At 45.6% G+C, this 21603-nt stretch overlaps 1 protein-coding gene across 1 annotated transcript; it reads right to left on the bottom strand.

Moving 5' to 3' along the window:
• Positions 1-626: 626 nt before the first annotated feature.
• Positions 627-14543, bottom strand: LOC137352276 (complement C1q subcomponent subunit C-like). Its single transcript, XM_068017575.1, has 3 exons — positions 14403-14543; positions 11367-11551; positions 627-2564 (listed from the first exon to the last, which is right to left on the bottom strand). Exons 2-3 carry the CDS (start codon positions 11533-11535, stop codon positions 2011-2013), a joined length of 723 nt encoding a protein of 240 aa, XP_067873676.1. The 5' UTR covers positions 11536-11551; positions 14403-14543; the 3' UTR covers positions 627-2010.
• Between the last annotated feature and the right edge of the window lie 7060 nt (positions 14544-21603).

Below are 21603 nucleotides of genomic sequence, written 5' to 3'. Positions count from 1 at the left end.
GCTTCCTCTTTCTTCTTGTCAACACCTCTGTGCCTCTGGGTTTGAAGACATCAACCTCCCAAGTTAATATCTGTGGCTGAGTTAGGTAGTCCTTAACCTAAAGTCCTGCCTGATACTTCACTGTCTCCCTCTCCCTCTCTCAGATCACTCCCTTTTTTTTTAAATAGCAGAACAGCATCTTCTCCTACGCTGCACAAAATCCAAATTCTCCAAGTTTGGAAATCTGTTGAAGCAGTACTCTGTAAAATTGGACTCCATATGACCTACTCCACTCTGCAGTGTGACAAATGACCATTCTAATATTTTTACTAATTATTGAACATTTATTTCCAAGAAGTTAGAATGAGGCCTGAGAATATGAGTGTCAAACACTTGTTGATCTTTTGACACATTACCAGGTTGCAGGTAATCTTGGGTCACTCACATAGCATTGCCATATTATTAGCATATCATTGGCATATCATTAGCATATCACTGTTGTGTCGCATTTTGAGATCTATTTAGTCCCACATGGATGTTATTCAGCAACTTATGGGCTACTTTCATGACTTAACTTCTTGCTTTAATTTGGCATCACTAAAGTGACGATGAGTTGGTGCCAGAATTATCAGGCAATGACCAAAGTCCACAATGTAAAACACATTTATTGAACATTTTCTCTAATAACTTGGTTGTGAATCCATGTACATTTTATAGCAGAAACAGGTGACGGTTATAAACATTGGAAATATAACAATCAACAATTAATTATTTATCTTCTGGCTGTTTCTCACAATATTGTAGCAGAGTTGAGGTTTACTGTAAAAAGAGGGACAACTCCTCAATGGGACAACTAGATTTTTTCAGGCACATTTACAGATTCCTAGCAGTTGCTGTTGAAATATGTAAGTCAGTATTAGTAAACAACTCATAAATTTCTATATTTTACAATGTGTCCCAATATGGGTATGTTGAAGTTAGTACGTTCATTTAACAAAATTTTAGAATTGACTTAGACTATAATATTTGAAATAAAGCTGCTCTTACAGAGTCCACAATGAAACCTTCAGTCTGAGCTAACAATCTGTCTTTCTGAGGAGGCAGCTATACAATAAATGTCATTGATTGACGTGTGAATGATTTAATCTTTTGAGACCATGGCATCAAGTTTAATACTGAAAAATAACAGAAACAATGGTGTAGTCTGACTGTTGTCTAACAAAGAATTTATAAATTAAAGATTCCCATGTACAGTGGACAATCAGTGTTTTTGATATGTTTGGAATTTAAGTAGCTTCCAGGCCAAGTTACCAGAATGAAAAGAACCCCAATGAGCAGTCATCTCAGTGGGTCCCACACTGGGGAGCAGGAGGAAGAGTGCAGAGATCCATCAAATCATGTTACAGGTAATATCCAAACACCTGAGTGAGAATAGGGTAGGATCTGACAAAGTGACACTGGATTAAATCACATGTGATTTATTGAATGATGGGCTAAATTAACGAATGTGTGGAGTAATGTTGACATACCCACTCCCTGGGACAGGCTCATCGTCTATATCAATGAAGTTAATTTAACCTCACCATAGTGAATGATGGATGCGGTAAACACAAATAACAGTTCTCAAACATAATTCAACACTCAACATCAGAAATATGCAGTTTTCAGTGTGTCCCATGCCACTCATTGAGTTTGTTTCATGTCACCCACCCTCTTGCAGTAAGTTATTGTATAGTCTGTGTTAGTCTAAGGGGCTTTATTTGGATAGCAAGACATAGATTGCTTTAACCTGGGAATGAGAGAAATAGATGAAAATATTCCATTACTCAGCACTGACATCATTCCTTGTGGTAAATATTCAAATAGGTGACAACTCTTAAACTGGCAACAGATAATATATAACATGACTTAGAGAAGGAAGCTGATATTACCTGGCTCAGCTTTAATAGGCAAATGTTATACTTATAATAAATCTTTTATAAATTTCAACAGAACATTCAGCCAAAAATCTTCTTTCATTCTTTGAATTCTTTAATCTGGAAAGAGAAGAAATCCACTGAAGACACTGTCATGATCTTCTTTCCCCATCATGGCATTGTAATCTGTGGGCTCGAGCCAAACCTCGTCATTCACCTGCAAATGGAGCACAATCCCTCCTGAACTGACCTGGTCAATATTACCATGATTGCAGAAGCCAGCTTTCTTTATGCCCTTTGCAATCAGGCTAACGCATAAGTTATTATTTGATGTTGCATAGTAGACAAAGTAATAAAAGCCAGTTATGTTACAGGTGAACACACCTGTGTCGCTGTCATAGTGGTTTTGGTCATTGGATATGACTTTACTAAATCTGATACGGGTATCCCGGGGAGGGTATTCATGCCCGCCTCTCTTTGCAGAAAAGGCAGATTTCAGCGTGCTTTTGTGGTCTCCTGATCTCCCCATTTCACCTTTTATTCCTGGGTTGCCTGGATCTCCTTTTTCTCCTGCTGACCCCCTGCGCCCTCTTTTTCCAGTTGGGCCTGTGATTCCTGGATCACCCTTGTCGCCGTCTTCACCCTGAGTGAGAGCTAAACCAGGGACCCCTGTCAAAAAGCACAAAATATTAATTCCAAAAAAAAAAACAAATTCATTATGTGACAGACTTTGAGATGTTTCTGCAATGGGATGAACTATTATGTAAATCTAAGTGTTTCTATAATACAAGGATTCTGTTGTGCCTTCTTGATTTGGCAATGAGCACGCAAACTTGGTTAAGCTCTGGCACATTGGAGCCTGTCTAGGTTCAGGCAGCCCTTCCCTTTAACTGATCGAACCAGATACTTGTGGTAAAGGAAATGTACTATAACAGAACATTAACAACATTTGCACAACTGTGAATGGTTCATTTATTCCACAGTTGGTGGGGTTACTTTGGGCAGAGATAGATCCTTGAGATCTCCTTTCCCCTTGAATCAGTTCTGTAGGAATCCTGCCAAAAATGTTTTCCCTCAATCTCTAAAGAATTTCTAAGACCACACAGTATTCCCCATGGAAAGGACAGGGTGGGATCCTGCTCTTGTGAATGCTCCATGAGCCATCAGCAAGGATGTACCTGAGAGAAGGACAGAGTGAATTCCTTATTTGAAGAACAGGTATCAATTCAGCATCATCTTCGGTGGGAGCAACTAAGTTGACTGCTGCCTTCCCAATGCCATGGAATTTTAACAGGCTGGGAAGATCAAGGACGGCCACTGGTATTTTACCAGCAGTGGCGGGGATGTGTGTGGGGATGAGGTGTGGCGGGGGGTGCTCTTCGGCTTGTGGGGAGGCCACTCAGTAAAAGCTGGCAGCCTCCCTTTGGGTTGGGGGGGTGGGGGGAGGGGGTGCATCCTGACCGGGTACCCTGTGGCCCACGGAGGGCCCCCCCAGCAGCAAAGGCACCCTGCCAAAAGACCCCTCCCTCCACCCTCATTAATGTCCGCCACTCACAGCCCCCCCTGCCATGCCCAGCTCACTGCCACCTGCCATAGTGGCTCCAGAAAGCCTGACCCCACTTACATTAATTCAGGGGCCTCCAGTCCTGGCTCTTGTCACAGGTGGCACTGCTGAGCAGCTGGTCCTGATTGGCCAGCAGCTGTTGGCATGGGATCTTGTCCATTAAAAGAATTAGCATTCCCATTTGGCGGGCAGCTAATTTCCTGCCTGCAGTTGAATTCAGCCAGGGGTCTGACAAATGGCCAAGGCAGGGTTGCCCCCGCTCTCCCATCACTGCCTTTAGGCCCATCACTGGGACTCCTCCGCCAAAATAAAGTCCAGGCCATCATGTTGTCTCTTCAATTACATACCTGGCTTTAGAAGGAGGACATTCGGCCCATCATATCTATGCCTGCTTTTTGAAAGAGCTATTCAATTAGTCCCACTACCCTGCAGTTTTATTACTCATTGTGTTCTCCCACCTAAGTTCCTGATTTTTACCTTGTGTTCCTTGGTATTTCATCCCTTTTCCGCAGTGAACAATATACCTGTCCAACTTTTCATATCATGATTCACCTCAATGTCTCTCTTCCTTCGAGAACAAGCCCAATCCCTTTCCCTCAAATTCTCACTCTGCACCTTCTCAAGAGTAAAAATGGGCCAGGAATTTCCTCGGAACTACTCCCACTGTATTGGAATAAAAACTCCGGCAGGCTGTAGTGTGCCTAATCGGTAAATGAGATGCTGTTCCTCGAGCTTGCGTTGATGTTAATAATTTCAGAGCATGACGGGCCCCCCATTTTTCTTTTATTTTTAGTTATTTTTTACTTTTTCCTCTTTAAAATTTTTTTTGGTGTTTATTTTATTTTATTTCATCTTAGTTTGTTCAGTTTGCTTACCCACTGTTTTTTTTCATGTTTGTACTTGCAGCTGTTCAATTTTCAGTCCGTTAACACCCTTTCTGTACTAATGCTTTGTCTTTCAACACACCATTAACATATTGTTTGCCTTTGCTGCATGACTTCTGGTCAGCTATTCTGTGACCTTGTCCTATCTACACCTTCTCCTTTGTTATCGCTTGCCCCACCCCCGCTTTACTTGCTTATAACCTTTTACATTTCTAATATTTGCCAGTTCTAAAGAAGGATCACAGACCTGAAATGTTAACTCTGCTTCTCTCTCCACAGATGCTGCCTGACCTGCTGAGTGTTTCCAGCATTTCTTGTTTTTAATTTCAGATTTCCAGCATCCGCAGTATTTTGCTTTTAACCTGCTGTATTGGAGTTACTTTGCCTCAAATGTGTTGTAACATAAACAGGGTTCAGACTTCTGGGGAAGTAACGCCAGTGGAGTGGGAATAGCTCCGAGGAATTCGCAGCCGATTGTAGATCTATCCAACGAATGCCTCTGATCCCTTTGTTGTCAATCTTTTCTTGAAAGAATGGGAGCAGGGAGGCAGTTTGAAACTCTTGGACTCGGAGTGTGGGTTTTCCAATTGGGCCACTCAGACTCCTGACCAGTGTCTGGTCTCTGGGATGGTCTCAGATTCACCTATGGGGATGATTTCCTGACATTGGGAACCCCTGGAAGTCGGGAATTTGGGAAATCACATCTCCATATCCTTTTAGCAGCTGCTTTCAAGTGATGCTGGGTAAAATCTACTTTAAGTTCAGTGACCATCAGGGGACAAAAATAATCAGAACGTATATATCAGGTACTGCCTGATTGGTGTAGGTAATACAAGTGGCTGACATAATCCATAGACAGGGACAACAAATATGCAAAGAGGAGAGGGTTTTGCCAAGGATTGGTGCAGTCCACCACTTGAACCCCTGCATCGGGGTTGATGCAGCAACTCATTAGTAACATGGTGGCCTGGATCTTGCGATCAGTGGCTAAATGGAAGCATACACTGTGTTTAAAACTACGTGCCTACCTTGTTCATTGGCTGTGGTGTTAATCCACTGGCATTAATCCATTGGGAAAGCCTCATAGTACATTCCAGTACACCCTCACCCACTCTGGCATCATGAGCTGAAGGCACACCCCTTTGGGTCTGCCTTCAGCTCAATGACAGGTAAGTGTTTTTTAGTGATTACGTGTTTTTTCTTTGATCTACCATTAATTGCACCTCTTAACTGATTAGTTTGCTCAGCCAGTTCAGTGGGAAGTTAAGAATGAACTACATCAGTGAGGAATTGGAGTCACATGTAGGCTAGACTGGGTAAGGATGGCAGGTTCCCTCCCTGAAGGAATAATAGTGAATCAGTTGGTTTTTAGTTATAATCTGACAGGTTTATGACCACTTTTACTGATACCAGGCAGGACCGGGCAATATCATCCTGCAAATACCCACGCCAGTATGGACACAGCTTAGGCACCCACAATATGGTGGCAGGGGAAGGGCAGTGAATATCAGGTGACTATGAAGACGCATTTAAAGGTGCAATTAAGTTTAGGGATTTGGATATTGCCTTTATGGATGCAGAAATTTTAATCTGGGAAAAACTGGGATGGCTTTGGGAATTGATCTTGTGTGACTCATAATGGAATGTTCAAAAAGGCTGCAGGAAAATCAAACCATGCAGATGTCACCATCTGAAGTCAAGGAAATCATGTAAGACTGTGTGATAAAAAGAGTATTAGGAGCAAAGGCCAAGTGAATAAGTGGTGTAATATGCTCCTTGACATCAGTGTCCTCTAGGCTGACGCTGAGCTCATGGTCGGCATCCAGCTGACGGGGGAGCTTCTTTCCCGGCTCCCAGCAGTGACGGTGGAAGGACGACCGAGGCCGGATTGAGGCCCTGAACCTCGATGACCGCCTCATGGGCACTCGGGCCACCTTTCACGTCCCTGGCCAGCGCCTTCCAGGTGGGCGCATCGTTCACAATTATAGTACCGATATGTAGTAATGTCAGATGATTGGCAATTTTTCTTATAGTTTACCTTAGGAAATTTTCTTCTCTGTATCCTTCCAGGCACGGCAAAGGGCATACCCCCTCCCCCCTCACACCCCTTTCCCAACACACCCCCCGCACACCCTTCCCCCCGCACCCCCTTCCCCCACCCCCTTCCCCCACCCCCTCCCCACCGCAACCCCCTCCCAGCTCACTCCCCTCGCACCCCATTCCCCTGCACCCCCTCCCCCTCGCACCATCTTCCCCTTGCACCCCCTTCCCTACCCCTGCACCCCCCCCTTCCCAGCTCCCACCCACAGCCCCTTCCCCTGACCCCCTCCCCCCGCACCCCTCCCCCTCGCACCCCCTTCCCCCCACCTCCTCCCCCCGGCATCCACCGCACCCCCTTTCCCCTGCACCCCGCCCCCCCCCCCCCTTCCCTCTCCCTCCATGAAATCACACAGCTTACTTGTTAGCAGCTATGCCTGAGCAGGGACCCTAACAATCCCACTGCCTTGTGGGCATCTCGGGAGAGACCAAGGCTAAGGGACTAAACCGAACAGAAAATCCGGAGCAGAACCCCGAAGGCGGTCATGTGTCACCTTTGGCATGATTCTGGCAGTTCCTGCAGCCATACCTGTGCCAAACGTCGTGCTCTGCACTCCTTTGGACCCCGCCAGGAAGGCCGAGAGGGGGCTTTGATGGTTGGGCAACTCACAACCTCCATACATCCGCCCAGGCATGCGCCATGGAGAGGTCACTCCATAGTCGCCTCACAGCGACCAAATCAACACGGAAGGCAGCAGTTACGGGTTATAAGTCCAGCTCAATTGGCGTAGAGATTGGGCGCCACAGGTTGCCTTTGTTGGTGGGAGAGGTCATCGCATCTCACTGGACAGCTCCCGCCCGCCTCAAACCGGGCAGCCCCCGGTCAGTAAGGTTCTGTCCCACCACAGTCCACCTGCTTCAATGGGTGCTTGGAGCTCAGGGTCATTGTCCGACAAGTGGATTGTAACACTGCGCCAAACAGCACAACAAAAAAAGGAAAGAAGGTACCAGACCTTCGTTTTGCAAGCTGGAACGTCAGAACTATGTGTCCTGGCCTGTCGGAAGACCTTACACAAGTCAATAATTCTTGGAAGACCGCCATCATTAACAACGAACTCAGTAGACTCAATGTAGACATTGCAGCACTTCAGGAGTCACGCCTCCCTGTGAGCAGATCTCTAAGAGAGCAAGACTACACCTTCTTCTGGCAGGGTAAGGATCCTGAAGAACCAAGACAGCATGGAGTGGGCTTCGCCATCAGAAACTCTTTGCTCAGCATGATAGAGCCACCTTCAAATGGCTCGGAACGCATACTGCCCATTTGACTGCTCACCGCCTCTGGTCCAGTACACCTACTCAGCATCTATGCTCCAACGCTCTGCTCCTCACCTGAAGCTAAAGACCAGTTCTACAAGGAACTCCATAATATCATTAGTAGAATTCCTAATACCGAACATTTGTTCCTGCTGGGGGACTTTAACGCCAGGGTTGGAGCCGACCTTGACTCATGGCCCTCCTGCCTTGGGCGCTATAGCATTGGAAGGATGAATGAGAATGGACAGAGACTGCTAGAGTTGTGTACCTATCACAACCTCTGCATCACCAACTCGTTGGTGACCAAGTTTCATGGAGGCACCCAAGATCATGTCGTTGGCACCAGCTGGACCTCATCGTCACAAGGCGAGCCTCTTTAAACAGCATTCAAATCACACGTAGCTTCCACAGTGCAGACTGTGACACCGACCACTGCCTGGTGTGCAGCAAGGTTAGACTCAAACCAAAGAAGCTGCATCACTCCAAGCAGAAGGGCTGCCCGCGCATCAACACTATCAGAATTTCTTATCCACAGCTGTTACATATGTTTCTAAATTCACTTGATAAAGCCCTTCAAAACACCTCTACAGGGGATGCAGAGACCAAGTGGGCCCACATCAGAGACGCCATCTATGACTCAGCAATGACCACTTTGGCAAACGTGAGAAGCAGAATGCAGACTGGTTTCAATCTCACTTTGAAGAGCTGGAACCTATCATAGCTGCTAAGCGTATCGCACTGTTGAACTACAAAGAAAGCCCCCAGCGAGTTAACATCTGTAGCGCTTAAAGCAGCCAGAAGCGCTGCACAAAGAACAGCCAGGCGATGCACAAATGACTACTGGCAGCACCTATGCAGTCATATTCAGTTGGCCTTTAACACCGGAAACATCAGAGGAATGTATGATGGCATTAAGAGAGCTTTTGGGCCAACCATCAAGAAGATCGCCCCCCCCTCAAGTCTAAATCAGGGGACACGATCATTGACCAACGCAAGCAAATGGACCGCTGGGTGGAGCACTACCTAGAACTGTACTCCAAGGAAAAAGTTGTCACTGAGACCATCCTCAATGTAGCCCAGTCTCTGCCAGTCATGGATGAGCTGGACGAACAGCCAACAAAATCGGAACTCAGTGATGCCATTGATTCTCTAGCCAGTGGAAAATCCCCTGGGAAAGACAGCATTACCCCTGAAATAATCAACAGTGCCAAGCCTGCTATACTCTCAGCACTCCATGAGCTGTTTTTGCCTGTGGTGGGACGAGGGAGCAGTACCACAGGACATGCGCAATGCCAATATCATCACCCTCTATAAGAACAAGGGTGACCACGGGGACTGCAACAACTACCGTGGAATCTTCCTGCTCAGCATCGTGGGGAAGGTCTTCGCTCGAGTCGTTTTAAACAGACTCCAGAAGCTGGCTGAGCATATCTACCCTGAAGCACAGTGTGGCTTTCGAGCAGAGAGATCCACCATTGACATGCTGTTCTCCCTTCGCCAGCTACAGGAGAAATGCCGTGAACAACAGATTCCCCTCTACGTTGCTTTCATTGATCTCACCAAAGCCTTTGACCTCGTCAGCAGACGTGGTCTCTTCAGACTACTAGAAAAGATCGGATGTCCACCAAAGCTACTAAGTATCATCACCTCATTCCATGACAATATAAAAGGCAGAATTCTGCGCCTCATCAGATTCCTTTCCTATCCTGAGCGGCGTGAAACAGGGCTGTGTTCTCACACCCACACTGTTTGGGATCTTCTCCCTGCTGCTCTCACATGCGTTCGAGTCTTTAGAAGAAGGAATTTTCCTCCACGCAAGATCAGGGGGCAGGTTGTTCAACCTTGCCCGTCTAAGAGCAAAGACCAAAGTACGGAAAGTCCTCATCAGGGAACTCCTCTTTGCTGACGATGCTGCATTAACATCTCACACTGAAGAGTGTCTGCAGAGACTCATCGACAGGTTTGCGGCTGCCTGCAATGAATTTGGCCTAACCATCAGCCTCAAGAAAACGAACATCATGGGACAGGACGTCAGAAATGCCCCATCTATCAATATCGGCGACCACGCTCTGGAAGTGGTTCAAGAGTTCACCTACCTAGGCTCAACTATCACCAGTAACCCAGTAACCTGTCTCTTGATGCAGAAATCAACAAGTGCATGGGAAAAGCTTCCTCTGCTATGTCCAGACTGGCCAAGAGAGTGTGGGAAAATGGCGCACTGACACGGAACACAAAAGTCCAAGTGTGTCAAGCCTGTGTCCTCAGTACCTTGCTCTACGGCAGCGAGGCCTGGACAACGTATGTCAGCCAAGAGCGACGTCTCAATTCATTCCATCTTCACTGCCTCCGGAGAATCCTTGGCATCAGGTGGCAGGACCGTATCTCCAACACAGAAGTCCTCGAGGTGGCCAACATCCCCAGCATATACACCCTACTCAGCCAGTGGCACTTGAGATGGCTTGGCCATGTGAGCCGCATGGAAGATGACAGGATCCCTAAGGTCATATCGTACAGTGAGCTCGTCACTGGTATCAGACCCACCGGCCGTCCATGTCTCCGCTTTAAAGACGTCTGCGAATGCGACATGAAGTCCTGTGACATTGATCACAAGTCGTGGGAGTCAGTTGCCAGTGATCGCCAGAGCTGGCAGACAGCCAAAAAGGCGGGGCTAAAGAGCGGCAAGTCGAAGAGACTTAACAGTTGGCAGGAAAAATGACAGAAGCGCAAGGGGAGAGCCAACTGTGTAACAGCCCCGACAACTAATTTTATCTGCAGCGCCTGTGGAAGAGGCTGTCACTCTAGTATTGGCCTTTATAGCCACTCCAGGTGCTGCTTCACAAACCACTGACCACCTCCAGGCGCTTACCCATTGTCTCTCGAGACAAGGAGGCCAAAGAAGAAGAAGAAGAAGAAGAAGAAGGTTAAATGATATTGCCATGTCCTGCCTGGTATGGCCATAAACCTGTCAAATTATAACTAAAAATCAATCTGATTCACTGTTATTCCTTCAGGGAGGGAACCTGCCATCCTTACCCAGTCTAGCCTACATGTGATCCAGTTCCTCACCGATGTAGTTTCATTGTGCTATCCTGCAGCCTTCTTGAGTTCCATGTTAAGGCCAGGCCTGGGCACCACTTTAGGCCCTACTTGGGGCCCTCCATTGACCTGGATGGCAGCATCCTGTCTTGATCCAGATCACCCCGAGGTGGGAGCAGCAGCAATTCTGACAAGTGATGCTATCCTTCCAGCCTGTCCCCACCCCAATGCCAATTGCCAGAGGGAAGTCCCACCAATCTGCCAACTCATGCCAATCCCATCCTACCCTCTTTACTCTGGAATGTTGCCCAGGTTCTGAGGGCATTCGGGATGTGTTGAAACTATAAAAGGAAAAATCACTAAATATTTGAAGCTGGGAAAGATACAGAGCTATTGTTGGAGTGTGGGACAGTGGAATTAATTTACAGCTGTGCTATAAAAGAGCTGGCACAGAGACAATGGGCCAAATGGTCTCCGGCACTGCAAACATTAATGGTTTACTGTATAAAAGCCATCTTTGGCTCTCTCCTTAAAAGTTATAAGATTGTGTTGTTTACATTGGAATAACAGACGAATTCCTCTATCTATAATGTGAATCCCACATGGACAAGCTTTATTGTTGTTCTGCCTGTGTACCTGGTTCTCCTTTCGCTCCTTTTATGCCATCTCTGCCATCTTTGCCGGTTATCCCTGGTATTCCATGACAACCAGGTACCCCAGGGATTCCGTAATTTGTTTCGAATCCTTGAACCAATGAACCCAGTACCACCAGCAGTAACATCAGTGAAATACTATTGGCATCCATGGCGTGTCTGTAAAATCTGAAATAGATGCAGCCAGAACAGGCCAGAAAACATGTCGATCTGAACATCGGAACAAAGAACTTACACTACACAATTAGAAAAACACATCATTAGGCAGAATTACATTGAATAAAAGAAATATGTTCATTTGAAAGGAGTAAATGTTTTTTTATGTGTGGTTTTACAAAAAAAAGAGCAGCAATTTACAATTGAAATGCACTCCATCACTTCTCTCTGCATCTTGCTCCATCTAGTGGTAGTGTGTGGCTGTGCCCTCAGTGCTAAAGTCACTTTTCGGCTGTGATTTCCAACCTGGGCCCCAAAGACACTGGGCCCTGATATTAAAGGGGCAGTGCATTTGCAGCAGGTAGAGGACTGCTAGACTAGAAACCCGCAATGACTTGTTCCCAGGATGTCCTACTGATATTAACAATAGAATGTCTTTCAAATTTTTCTGAAAGGTCTGCTGCCTGACAGCCGGTCTGATAGATAGCCTGGCAGGTGGGACAACCTGCAGCACAAGGCCAGAGCCCAGAAACAGAGAACAGGGAGGAAGGGAGAGATCATTGTCAGGGATGGTGGAGGTGGGTGGGAGAGACAATGCAGTCTGGGGGGCACACTTTCTGGTCAGCAGGGGAGAACCTGGCCTTGGTGGGGGTCTGATGGAGTTAAGGGGGAGAAATCACTGGGAGGGGAAGATTGTGAGGCAGATGGAGAAATCGAGTTGAGATTGGGGAGAAGTTGCAGGGGAGGGTGATCACGGAAAATGGAAGAGATTGTGTTGACAGAAAGAGTGAGGAGTACAAACTGACTGAGTGACAGGAAAGGGTGAGAGGTACAGTCTGACAGAGTTTTCACAGGTATCAGTGAGAAGTACAGTCTGACTGAGTGTTGACAAGTATCAGTGAGGAGTACAGTCTGACTGCATGTTGACAAGTATCAGTGAGGAGTACAGTCTGACTGCATGTTGACAAGTATCAGTGAGGAGTACAGTCTGACTGAGCGTTGACAGGTATCAGTGAGGAGTACAGTCTGACTGAGTGTTGACAGGTATCAGTGAGAAGTACAGTCTGCCTGAGCGTTGACAGGTATCAGTGAGGAGTACAGTCTGACTGAGCGTTGACAGGTATCAGTGAAGAATACAGTCTGACTGAGTGTTGACAGGTATCAGTACGAAGTGCAGTCTGCCTGAGCATTGACAGGTATCAGTGAGGAGTACAGTCTGCCTGAGCATTGACAGGTATCAGTGAGGAGTACAGTCTGACTGCATGTTGACAAGTATCAGTGAGGAGTACAGTCTGACCGAGCATTGACAGATATCAGTGAGGAGTACAGTCTGACTGAGCATTGACAGGTATCAGTGAGGAGTACAGTCTGCCTGAGCATTGACAGGTATCAGTGAGGAGTACAGTCTGACTGCATGTTGACAAATATCAGTGAGGAGTACAGTCTGACTGAGCGTTGACAGGTATCAGTGAGAAGTACAGTCTGCCTGAGCGTTGACAGATATCAGTGAGGAGTACAGTCTGCCTGAGCGTTGACAGGTATCAGTGAGGAGTACAGTCTTCCTGAGCGTTGACAGGTATCAGTGGGGAGTACAGTCTGACTGAGCATTGACAGGTATCATTGAGGAGTACAGTCTGACTGAGCATTGACAGGTATCAGTGAGGAGTACAGTCTGACTGAGCGTTGACAGGTATCAGTGAGGAGTACAGTCTGACTGAGCGTTGACAGGTATCAATGAGGAATACAGTCTGACTGAGTGTTGACAGGTATCAGTGAGGAGTACAGTCTGCCTGAGCGTTGACAGGTATCAGTGAGGAGTACAGTCTGACTGAGCATTGACAGGTATCATTGAGGAGTACAGTCTGCCTGAGCGTTGACAGGTATCAGTGAGGAGTACAGTCTGCCTGAGCGTTGACATGTATCAGTGAGGAGTACAGTCTGACTGAGCATTGACAGGTATCATTGAGGAGTACAGTCTGCCTGAGCGTTGACAGGTATCAGTGAGGAGTACAGTCTGACTGAGCGTTGACAGGTATCAGTGAGGAATACAGTCTGCCTGAGCGTTGACATGTATCAGTGAGGAGTACAGTCTGACTGAGCGTTGACAGGTATCAGTGAGGAGTACAGTCTGACTGAGCGTTGACAGGTATCAATGAGGAATACAGTCTGACTGAGTGTTGACAGGTATCAGTGAGGAGTACAGTCTGCCTGAGCGTTGACAGGTATCAGTGAGGAGTACAGTCTGACTGAGCATTGACAGGTATCATTGAGGAGTACAGTCTGACAGTGTAATCTTGAGTACTGATTCACTATTAATCACTAGAGGGTGCGAAATCACTAATTGTTTTCTGGCGCACTATTTTACGCTCAGCTCGCTCAGGCTGTCTTTTAACAATGTGAACTATTTCTTAAACAGCGTCCATGCTGGGACATGCTCCAGCAAGAAGCTTGTGCAGTGACTGTAATAATAAAAGATCACCATCCCATTTCTTTGGAGTCAGTTAGCTAGGTCTTTGCAAAATATAGATCTATTAAAATTGTTGCAGGATGTGATGGCATTTATATTTTAAGTCTCTAAAGTCTACAATAGCATGTCAATGCTGAATTCTTTAATATTACTGTTTGCAGTTGTTTCACTTTATTCCATAGTTAACAGAAACCATAAATTATTCTCTACATTTGTTTAAGCTTCCTTTAATGTTTCATGCCAAAGTTTCACAGTTTCAAATTGTCTAGTGGTGAAGGGGTTAAGTTTTTTCCAATTTCCAATCATGATAGCTTTCAAACCATTTCTACCATAAAATATGTTAATTATTCAGCAACTTTATTCTGCAGAATTTTATTTAAGGGTTTAAGTTCTTACCTTATTGTCTCTTGAAGCTTTCGAAGGAGAACACTTAGAAGCTGACTTTAACGGAGATGTAATGGTTTGCACAATTCTGAAGTTTCTTGGTTAACACAGAGTTTCTGGGAGGGAGAGGAGGAAGGAGGGTCATACTGGAAGTGTGATGTAATAGAGCTGGTGTTCAGGCCAAGCCTCTTGTCTGAACTCCATTCATGCCAACTTTCATTCCCTTGTCTTCTTACTTTTATTATTGTTGGCACCAATGTTGTTTATAAAACATTTAGTGTTTAATTTAAGTGAAGGATGATAAAAACATGTCAAATTCAAATTTATTGCAGAGTTCGTTGTTTCTAACAGTGAAATAAAACATATGGATGAAAAGTGGATTGAGTCATAAAATACCAGGCATCTTAATTATTAACTTATCAGAAGCTATTCAAACGTTTGTGTAGATTGTTGCAGTTTTCTGAAGCAGCCACACCCTGCCTCACAACTTGTTTTGAGCAGTTTTGCTACAGGTTTGAATCACATTGATGTAAACTGCCCATAACCTTTGTGGCCACAACTGAACAATAATGGCGACTATTTCCATCTGACATGATGCATTGAGGGTTAGATCAGTATTGTTCTGTGGGTAACACTCTTGCCTCTCAGGCAGCAGGTTCAAGGTTCAAATCCCATTCCTGTGACTTAAGCAAATCTAGGCTGAGACTTTAGTGCTGCACTGTCTTTTGGTTGAGATATTAAACCAAGGCCCCGTCTACCCTCTCATGTGGATATTAAAGATTCCATGGCACTATTCTGAAGAAGAGCTGAGGAGTGTCCTGGCCAATATTTATCCCTCAACCAACGTCACTATAATAGATAATTGGTCATTTTTCCACTGCTGAGATAATGCAGCACTTACTGAGCACAAATTGGCTGCTGTGTTTCCTTTAATACAACAGTAACTACACTTTAAAAACTACTTCACTGGTTCTAAAGCGCTTTGGAAAACCTTGAAGTCGAGAAAGGTGCGTTGTAAGGGCAAGCCATTCTTTTCCTCCCTTCAAGTAAAACAAGTTGGGACATATTTTCATTGGTGCAATGTCCCTTCATTATGCTCTGAACACTATACTAAAGGTAAAAACAAATATCTCGGTGAATGGGCTTATATCTCTCTGATATTCATTGCTGGTCTCAAATTAAATCAGTTTTGCCACTCAGAATGAATTGTCAGTGCAGCACCATCACAATGAATGTGGTATAAAATATCAACTGATGGTTCATTGGGTTCCTGTTACATACAGCAGATCTGGGACGAACGATGATTTACTTGCAGACTTACAACGCGACCCAAACCACAATTTCTATTACCCCACACCACGGCACACAGTGCTGCTGAACCCTGTAATGCTTTGCTCACCATCATGTACATGATGTAAATCATGCTCTGGTATTCCCTACAGGATACCTGGCATTGCTGGGACTCTCCACAGGCAGAGAAAGGATTAACTGCAATATTCGGCAACATTCCTCTGTCAAATCTCAGTTCAGACTCTGTGTCGTCTCCGTCAATTTCATCCTTCAGTGAACAGCCAACTTGCTGAGTTTTTATATTTTTATTTCAGAATTTTTCCCATTACCAGAACGTTTGATATCAATAATTGTTCATGTGGATCAGCGCATACCTGGTTTGGCCTGCACGTAACTCCAGACCCAAGCAATTTGATTGACTCTGAGCGCCCTCTGAAATTGCCTGGCAAGCCACTCAGTTGGATCAAACTGCTACAAAGTAAGTATTTTTAAAGAATGAAACCAGATGGACCACTTGCTTTTGCCCGAGGCATTGGATTCAGAAACGATAAAGGCACACACTGCCCAGTCGACCCTGCAAAGGCCTCTTCACTAACATCTATGGAACATCGAACATTACAGAGCAGTACAGGCCCTTCGGCCCTCGATGTTGCGCCAACCTGTGAAACCATCTGACCTACACTATTCCATTTTCATCCATATGTCTATCCAATGACCACTTAAATGCCCTTAAAGTTGGCGAGTCCACTACTGTTGCAGGCAGGGCGTTCCACGCCCCTACTGCTCTCTGTGTAAAGAAACTACCTCTGACATCTGTCCTATATCTATCACCCCTCAACGTAAAGCTATGTCCCCTCGTGTTTGTCATCACCATCCGGGGAAAAAGACTCTCACTATCCACCCTATCTAACCCTCTGATTATCTTATATGTCTCTATTAAGTCACCTCTCCTCCTCCTTCTCTCTAACGAAAACAACATCAAGTCCCTCAGCCTTTCCTCGTAAGACCTTCCCTCCATACCAGGCAACATCCTAGTAAATCTCCTCTGCACCCTTTCCAAAGCTTCCAGATCCTTCCTATAATGCGGTGACCAGAACTGCACGCAATCTGGTGGACCTGTGGCAAAATTGGGAGAGCTGTCCCCCAGACTGGTCAAGCAACAGCCTGACATAAAGGCCTGCTCAGGTCTACAAATGAGACCCGAACCGAGCCCGACAAAACCCCATCCGACCCCGAGCCCCACCCAGCCCGAGTCCTTCCATTTTTTCCCGCGCCCGAACCGACCCGACCATCAGTTAACTTACCTTCCATTTTTCACTTTGTTCCTTATCTGTACAAGCTTAAATAACTGTAACAAAACCAACTTTATTGTCCCTCGTTGCCTGTGGATGGGGTTGACCTGTTCCTAGGTAATGATCTGGCGGGGGCTAAGGTGATAGCCCCCCAAGGAGTGAACGAGAGACCGCAGGAGGTCAGAGGGACAGGGCAGTAGCAGGAGATGGTCCCTTGCAGTTTCCCTGAACGTGTAATGAATCAGGCCATGATCAAACCAACTCCCCTGAGGAGACTGCATCCCAGGGTGTCAAAAAAAGTGGCTACTGAGATAGTTGATGCGTTAGTTTTAATTTTCCAAAATTCTCTAGATTCGGGGAAGTTTCCGTTAGATTGGAAAATAGCGACTGTAACTTCTTTATTCAAAAAGAGAGGGAGACAGAAAGCAGGAAAGTACAGGCCAGTTAGCTTAACATCTGTCATCGGGAAAATGTTAGAAGCTATTATTAAAGACGCTATAGCCGGACATTTAGAAAAATTCAAGGTAATCAGGCAGAGTCAACATGGTTTTGTGAAAGGGAAATCATGTTTATCCAACTTATGTGCTGTGGATAAAGGGGAACCATTGGATTTATTGTACTTAGATTTCTAGAAGGCATTTGATAAGGTGCCACATCAAAGATTATTGCAGAAAATAAAAGTTCATGGTGTAGGGGGTAACATATTGGCATGGATAGAAGATTGGTTAGCTAACAGGAAACAGAGAGTTGGCATAAATGGATCATTTTCTGGTTGGCAAGATGTAACGAGTGGTGTGCCACAGGGATCAGTGCTGGGGCTCAACTTTTTTCAATTTATATCAATAACTTAGATGAAGGGATTGAAGGTATGGTTGCTAAATTTGGTGAAGACACAAAGATAGGTAGGAAAGTAACTTGTGAAGAGGACATAAGGGGGCTACAAAGGGATATAGGTTGGTTAAGTGAGTGGGAAAAGACCTGGCAAATGGAATGGGAAAGTGTGAAATTGTCCACTTTGGCAGGAAGAATAAAAAAGAAGCAAATGTTGAGAGATTGCAGAGCTCTGAGATGCAGAGGGATCTGGGTGTCCCAGTGCATGAATCGCAAAAGGTTAGTATGCAGGTACAGCATGTAATTAGGAAAGCTAATAGAATGTTATCGTCTATCGTGAGGGGAATTGAATACAAAAGTAGGAAGCTTATGCTTCAGCTATACAGGGCATTGGTGAGACCACATCTGGACAGTACTGGTCTCCTTATTTAAGGAAGGATGTAAATGTGTTGGAGGGAGTACAGAGAAGGTTTACTAGACTAATGCCTGGAATGGGCGGGCTGTCTTACGAGGAAAGATTGGAGAGGCTGGGCTTGTATCTGCTGGAATTTAGAAAAGTAAGAGGTGACTTGAAGAGAAACATATAAGATCCTGAGGGGTCTTGACAGGGTTGATGTGGAAAGGATGTTTCCCCTTGTGGGAGAATCTAGAACTAGGGGTCACTATTTAAAAATAAGGGGTTGCCCATTTAAGACAGAGATGAGGAGAAATCTTTTCCCTCAGAGGGTTGTGAGTCTTTGGAACTCTCTTCCTCAAAAGGAGGTGGAAGCAGAGTCTTTGAATATTTTTAAGGCAGAGGAAGATAGATTCTTGATAGGCAAGGTGTGGAATGTTATCGGGGGTAGGTGGAAATGTGGAATAATCAATTCAGCCATGAGCTTATCAAATGGCGGAGCAGGCTCGAAGGACCGAGTGGCCAACTCCTGCTCCTAATTCGTATGTTCGTATGAAACTCAATTGGCACTGCAGGCAGATGACCATGAGGTCTGTCTGTCTGAGACTTTCTTTGGAAAGTTAGAAGACCCAGGGAATGAATTAAATGGATTTTCCCTAGCTGAGGCTCAGCGAGCTGACCCATTATTGAGAGAGTTAGCACAGGCTGCCCAGTCTGAAAGTGAAGCAGTGGGAGTCCCTGATTGCTACTATTTAAAGAATGAGGTACTGATGAGGAAATGGATTTCACCTCACAGATCTAAGAGCAAGGAGTGGACAGTAGTTCACCAGTTAGTGGTGCTGCAGAGGTACTGGAGAGAAATATTAAGAATGGCCCATGAGACTACAGTGGCTGTACATATCGGTATACAAAAAAACAAAGCTCGCATAAGACAGCAGTTTGGCTGGCCAAAACTCCACAAAGATGTGGTGGAGTACTGCAGGAGTTGCCACATGTGCCAGGTTGAGGGGAAACTCCAACCTACAGTGAAATCTGCATCCCTAAGCCCTGTATCGGTGTTTGGAGGACCCTCCAGCAGAGGGATGGTGAACTGACAGGGATTCCTGCCAAGAACAAAAGGGGACAGACAGGTACAAGGCTGGCAACAGGTTAGAAAGGAAAGGGGAAAAGGGGACCAAGAGGGCAGGTTAACGGAAGTCGAGGATGAATCCCAAATGAAAACTGTCTGGTCAGCCAACCCCGAAATGTTTGAAAAGTTAGACCCCACATTCTCCTATGTAAATGCAGTCACCAGAAGCACCCCACTAGAGTTGCTTACAGCATTTACAGGGACCTTCAGAGACAAAGAAAGTCCTCAAGAGAGCAGAGAAACCATGAGGTTAATGTCTCACCTAGATGATGTATCACAAGAGAGTTTAGTAGAATCTGGACAAATACCTGCAAGGAGGAGTGTCCCAGAGGACAAAGGGAAGATTAGCAAAGATTTTACCCCCACCATCAGGAGAAAAGGGAACCAACCATCCCCTAAGGTGAAAAGCCCTTGCATGATTCATCAGAGCACTGAAAGAGAGTTCAGAGTGGATCCACCCACTGCCACCACCCATGAGCAGAACACCAACCTAGGGCTAATTAAATCTAACCCTCCCCCCTGCAGACCTCAACAGGGACAAAGACACCCAAGGCAGTCATGGAAATGTGCAAACTGATAACATTCCCCAAATAACACCCTGTTTATTGGGATGCCAAAAGGGCAGTTTAAAGCAGCACTGCTACCAAGAAAGAAAATCAGTGGCTGGAAAGCATTTGCATACTAAGAGACAGTCGCCGAGAAAAAGACAATGGGAACTGCTCACTGATTCAATTAATAGAGATTGGTATGGACAATGGTGATCCACATCTTGTTGGTGTAAGAGACCGCACTACACCCCACCACAACCCCACCCCTCCACCCCCACTGAGAGCTTTGGAATCCACAAACGCAGCAGTTTGTTAAAAAAGAGAGTCACATGACTAACCTGCTGGCCCAGGTCTGGTTTTCAACTGCTCACAGGACAGCTTGGGTCAGACTGCAGATTGCAACTGAACTTGGAAGAAGAGCTTCTCTTCTGTCTGGCTCTCTCTCTTTCACTAATTTCTGGATTCACTGAAGTCACTTAAACCTCAAGAGAGAAAAGACTCCTACATTGAAAAAAGATTTAAAGCGTGCACTGGGCCCCAACGAAACGGCAAGACTTACTGGCAACCAAAGAATTTACATCGAACTCAAAGGGACCGTAAATAAAACCCAGCTATTGCCTCAAACATTTACCCGTTATCCTTTCTACATTTTCTGTCTCTATCTGCGTGTGTGTTTATCGCATATGCATGCTAGCGTGGTCATGTCACATATTTGTAGTCATTAACCGAATTAGAGTTTAAGATTAATAAACTTCCACCTTTCTCGTTTAAATCTAACAAAACCTGTCTGATTGATTTCCTTGCCTTATAATTGGAAAGCAGTGAACAAGGATTCACTGAGGGGGAGCTAAAAACAGTGTTGTTAAAAATTAAACCCTGTTATGGTTAAAGCAGACAAAGGCTGAGAAGGAATCCCTAGATCCCTTTCTCACCTGGTCCTAACACTGATTCAATGAAGAGTGCAGGAGGGCATGCCAGGAGCAGCACAATGCATACCTAAAAATGAGGTGTCAGCCTGGTGAAGCTACAACTACATACATGCTAAACAGTAGAAGTAGCATGTGATAAACAGAGCTAAGCGATCCTACAACCAACAGATCAGATCTAAGCTCTGCAGTCCTGCCACATCCAGCCATGAATGGTGGTGGACAATTCAACAACTGACAGGAGGAGGAGTCTCCACAAATATCCCCATCCTCAATGATGGGGGAGCCCAGCACATCTGTGCAAAAGACAAGGCTGAAGCATTTGCATCCATCTTCAGACAGACGGGCCGAGTAGATGATCCATCTCGGCCTCCTCCTGAGGTCTCCAGCATCACAAATGCCAGGCTTCAGCCAATTCAATTCACTGCACATGATATCAAGAAACGGCTGAAGGCACAGGACACAGCAAAGGCTATGGGCCCTGACAACATTCTGGCTGTAGTGCTTGTAATGCAGAACAAGCTGCGCCCCTAGCCAAGCTGTTCCAGTACAGCTACAAGACTGGCATCTACCCGACAGTGTGGAAAATTTCCCAGGTATGTCCTGTCCACAAGAGCAGGACAAATCCAATCAGGCCAGTTACCACTCCATCAGTCTGCTCTCGATCATCAGCAGAGTGACAGAAGGTATCGTTGACACTTACTCATCAATAGCTTGCTAATCGATGCTCAGTTTCGGTATAGCTAATTAATCAATTATAGTCCCTCCATCATAAAATCAGAGGTGGGGATGTTCACTGATGA

This window comes from Heterodontus francisci, chromosome 37 (assembly GCF_036365525.1).
Source record: "Heterodontus francisci isolate sHetFra1 chromosome 37, sHetFra1.hap1, whole genome shotgun sequence".
NCBI classification, from domain to species: domain Eukaryota; kingdom Metazoa; phylum Chordata; class Chondrichthyes; order Heterodontiformes; family Heterodontidae; genus Heterodontus; species Heterodontus francisci.
The sequence above is the reverse complement of the archived record's forward strand: the minus strand, read 5'-3'. Positions and strand labels throughout refer to the sequence as shown.

What these genes read in the sequence shown, in the direction of transcription:
- LOC137352276 (XM_068017575.1), bottom strand. Translation starts at nt 11,535, where the DNA reads ATGGATGCCAATAGTATTTCACTGATGTTACTGCTGGTGGTACTGGGT. An exon ending in AGGAGCGAAAGGAGAACCAG is followed by an intron (nt 2,565 to 11,366) that starts GTACACAGGCAG and finishes GCTTTTTGACAG; the next exon opens with GGGTCCCTGGTTTAGCTCTC.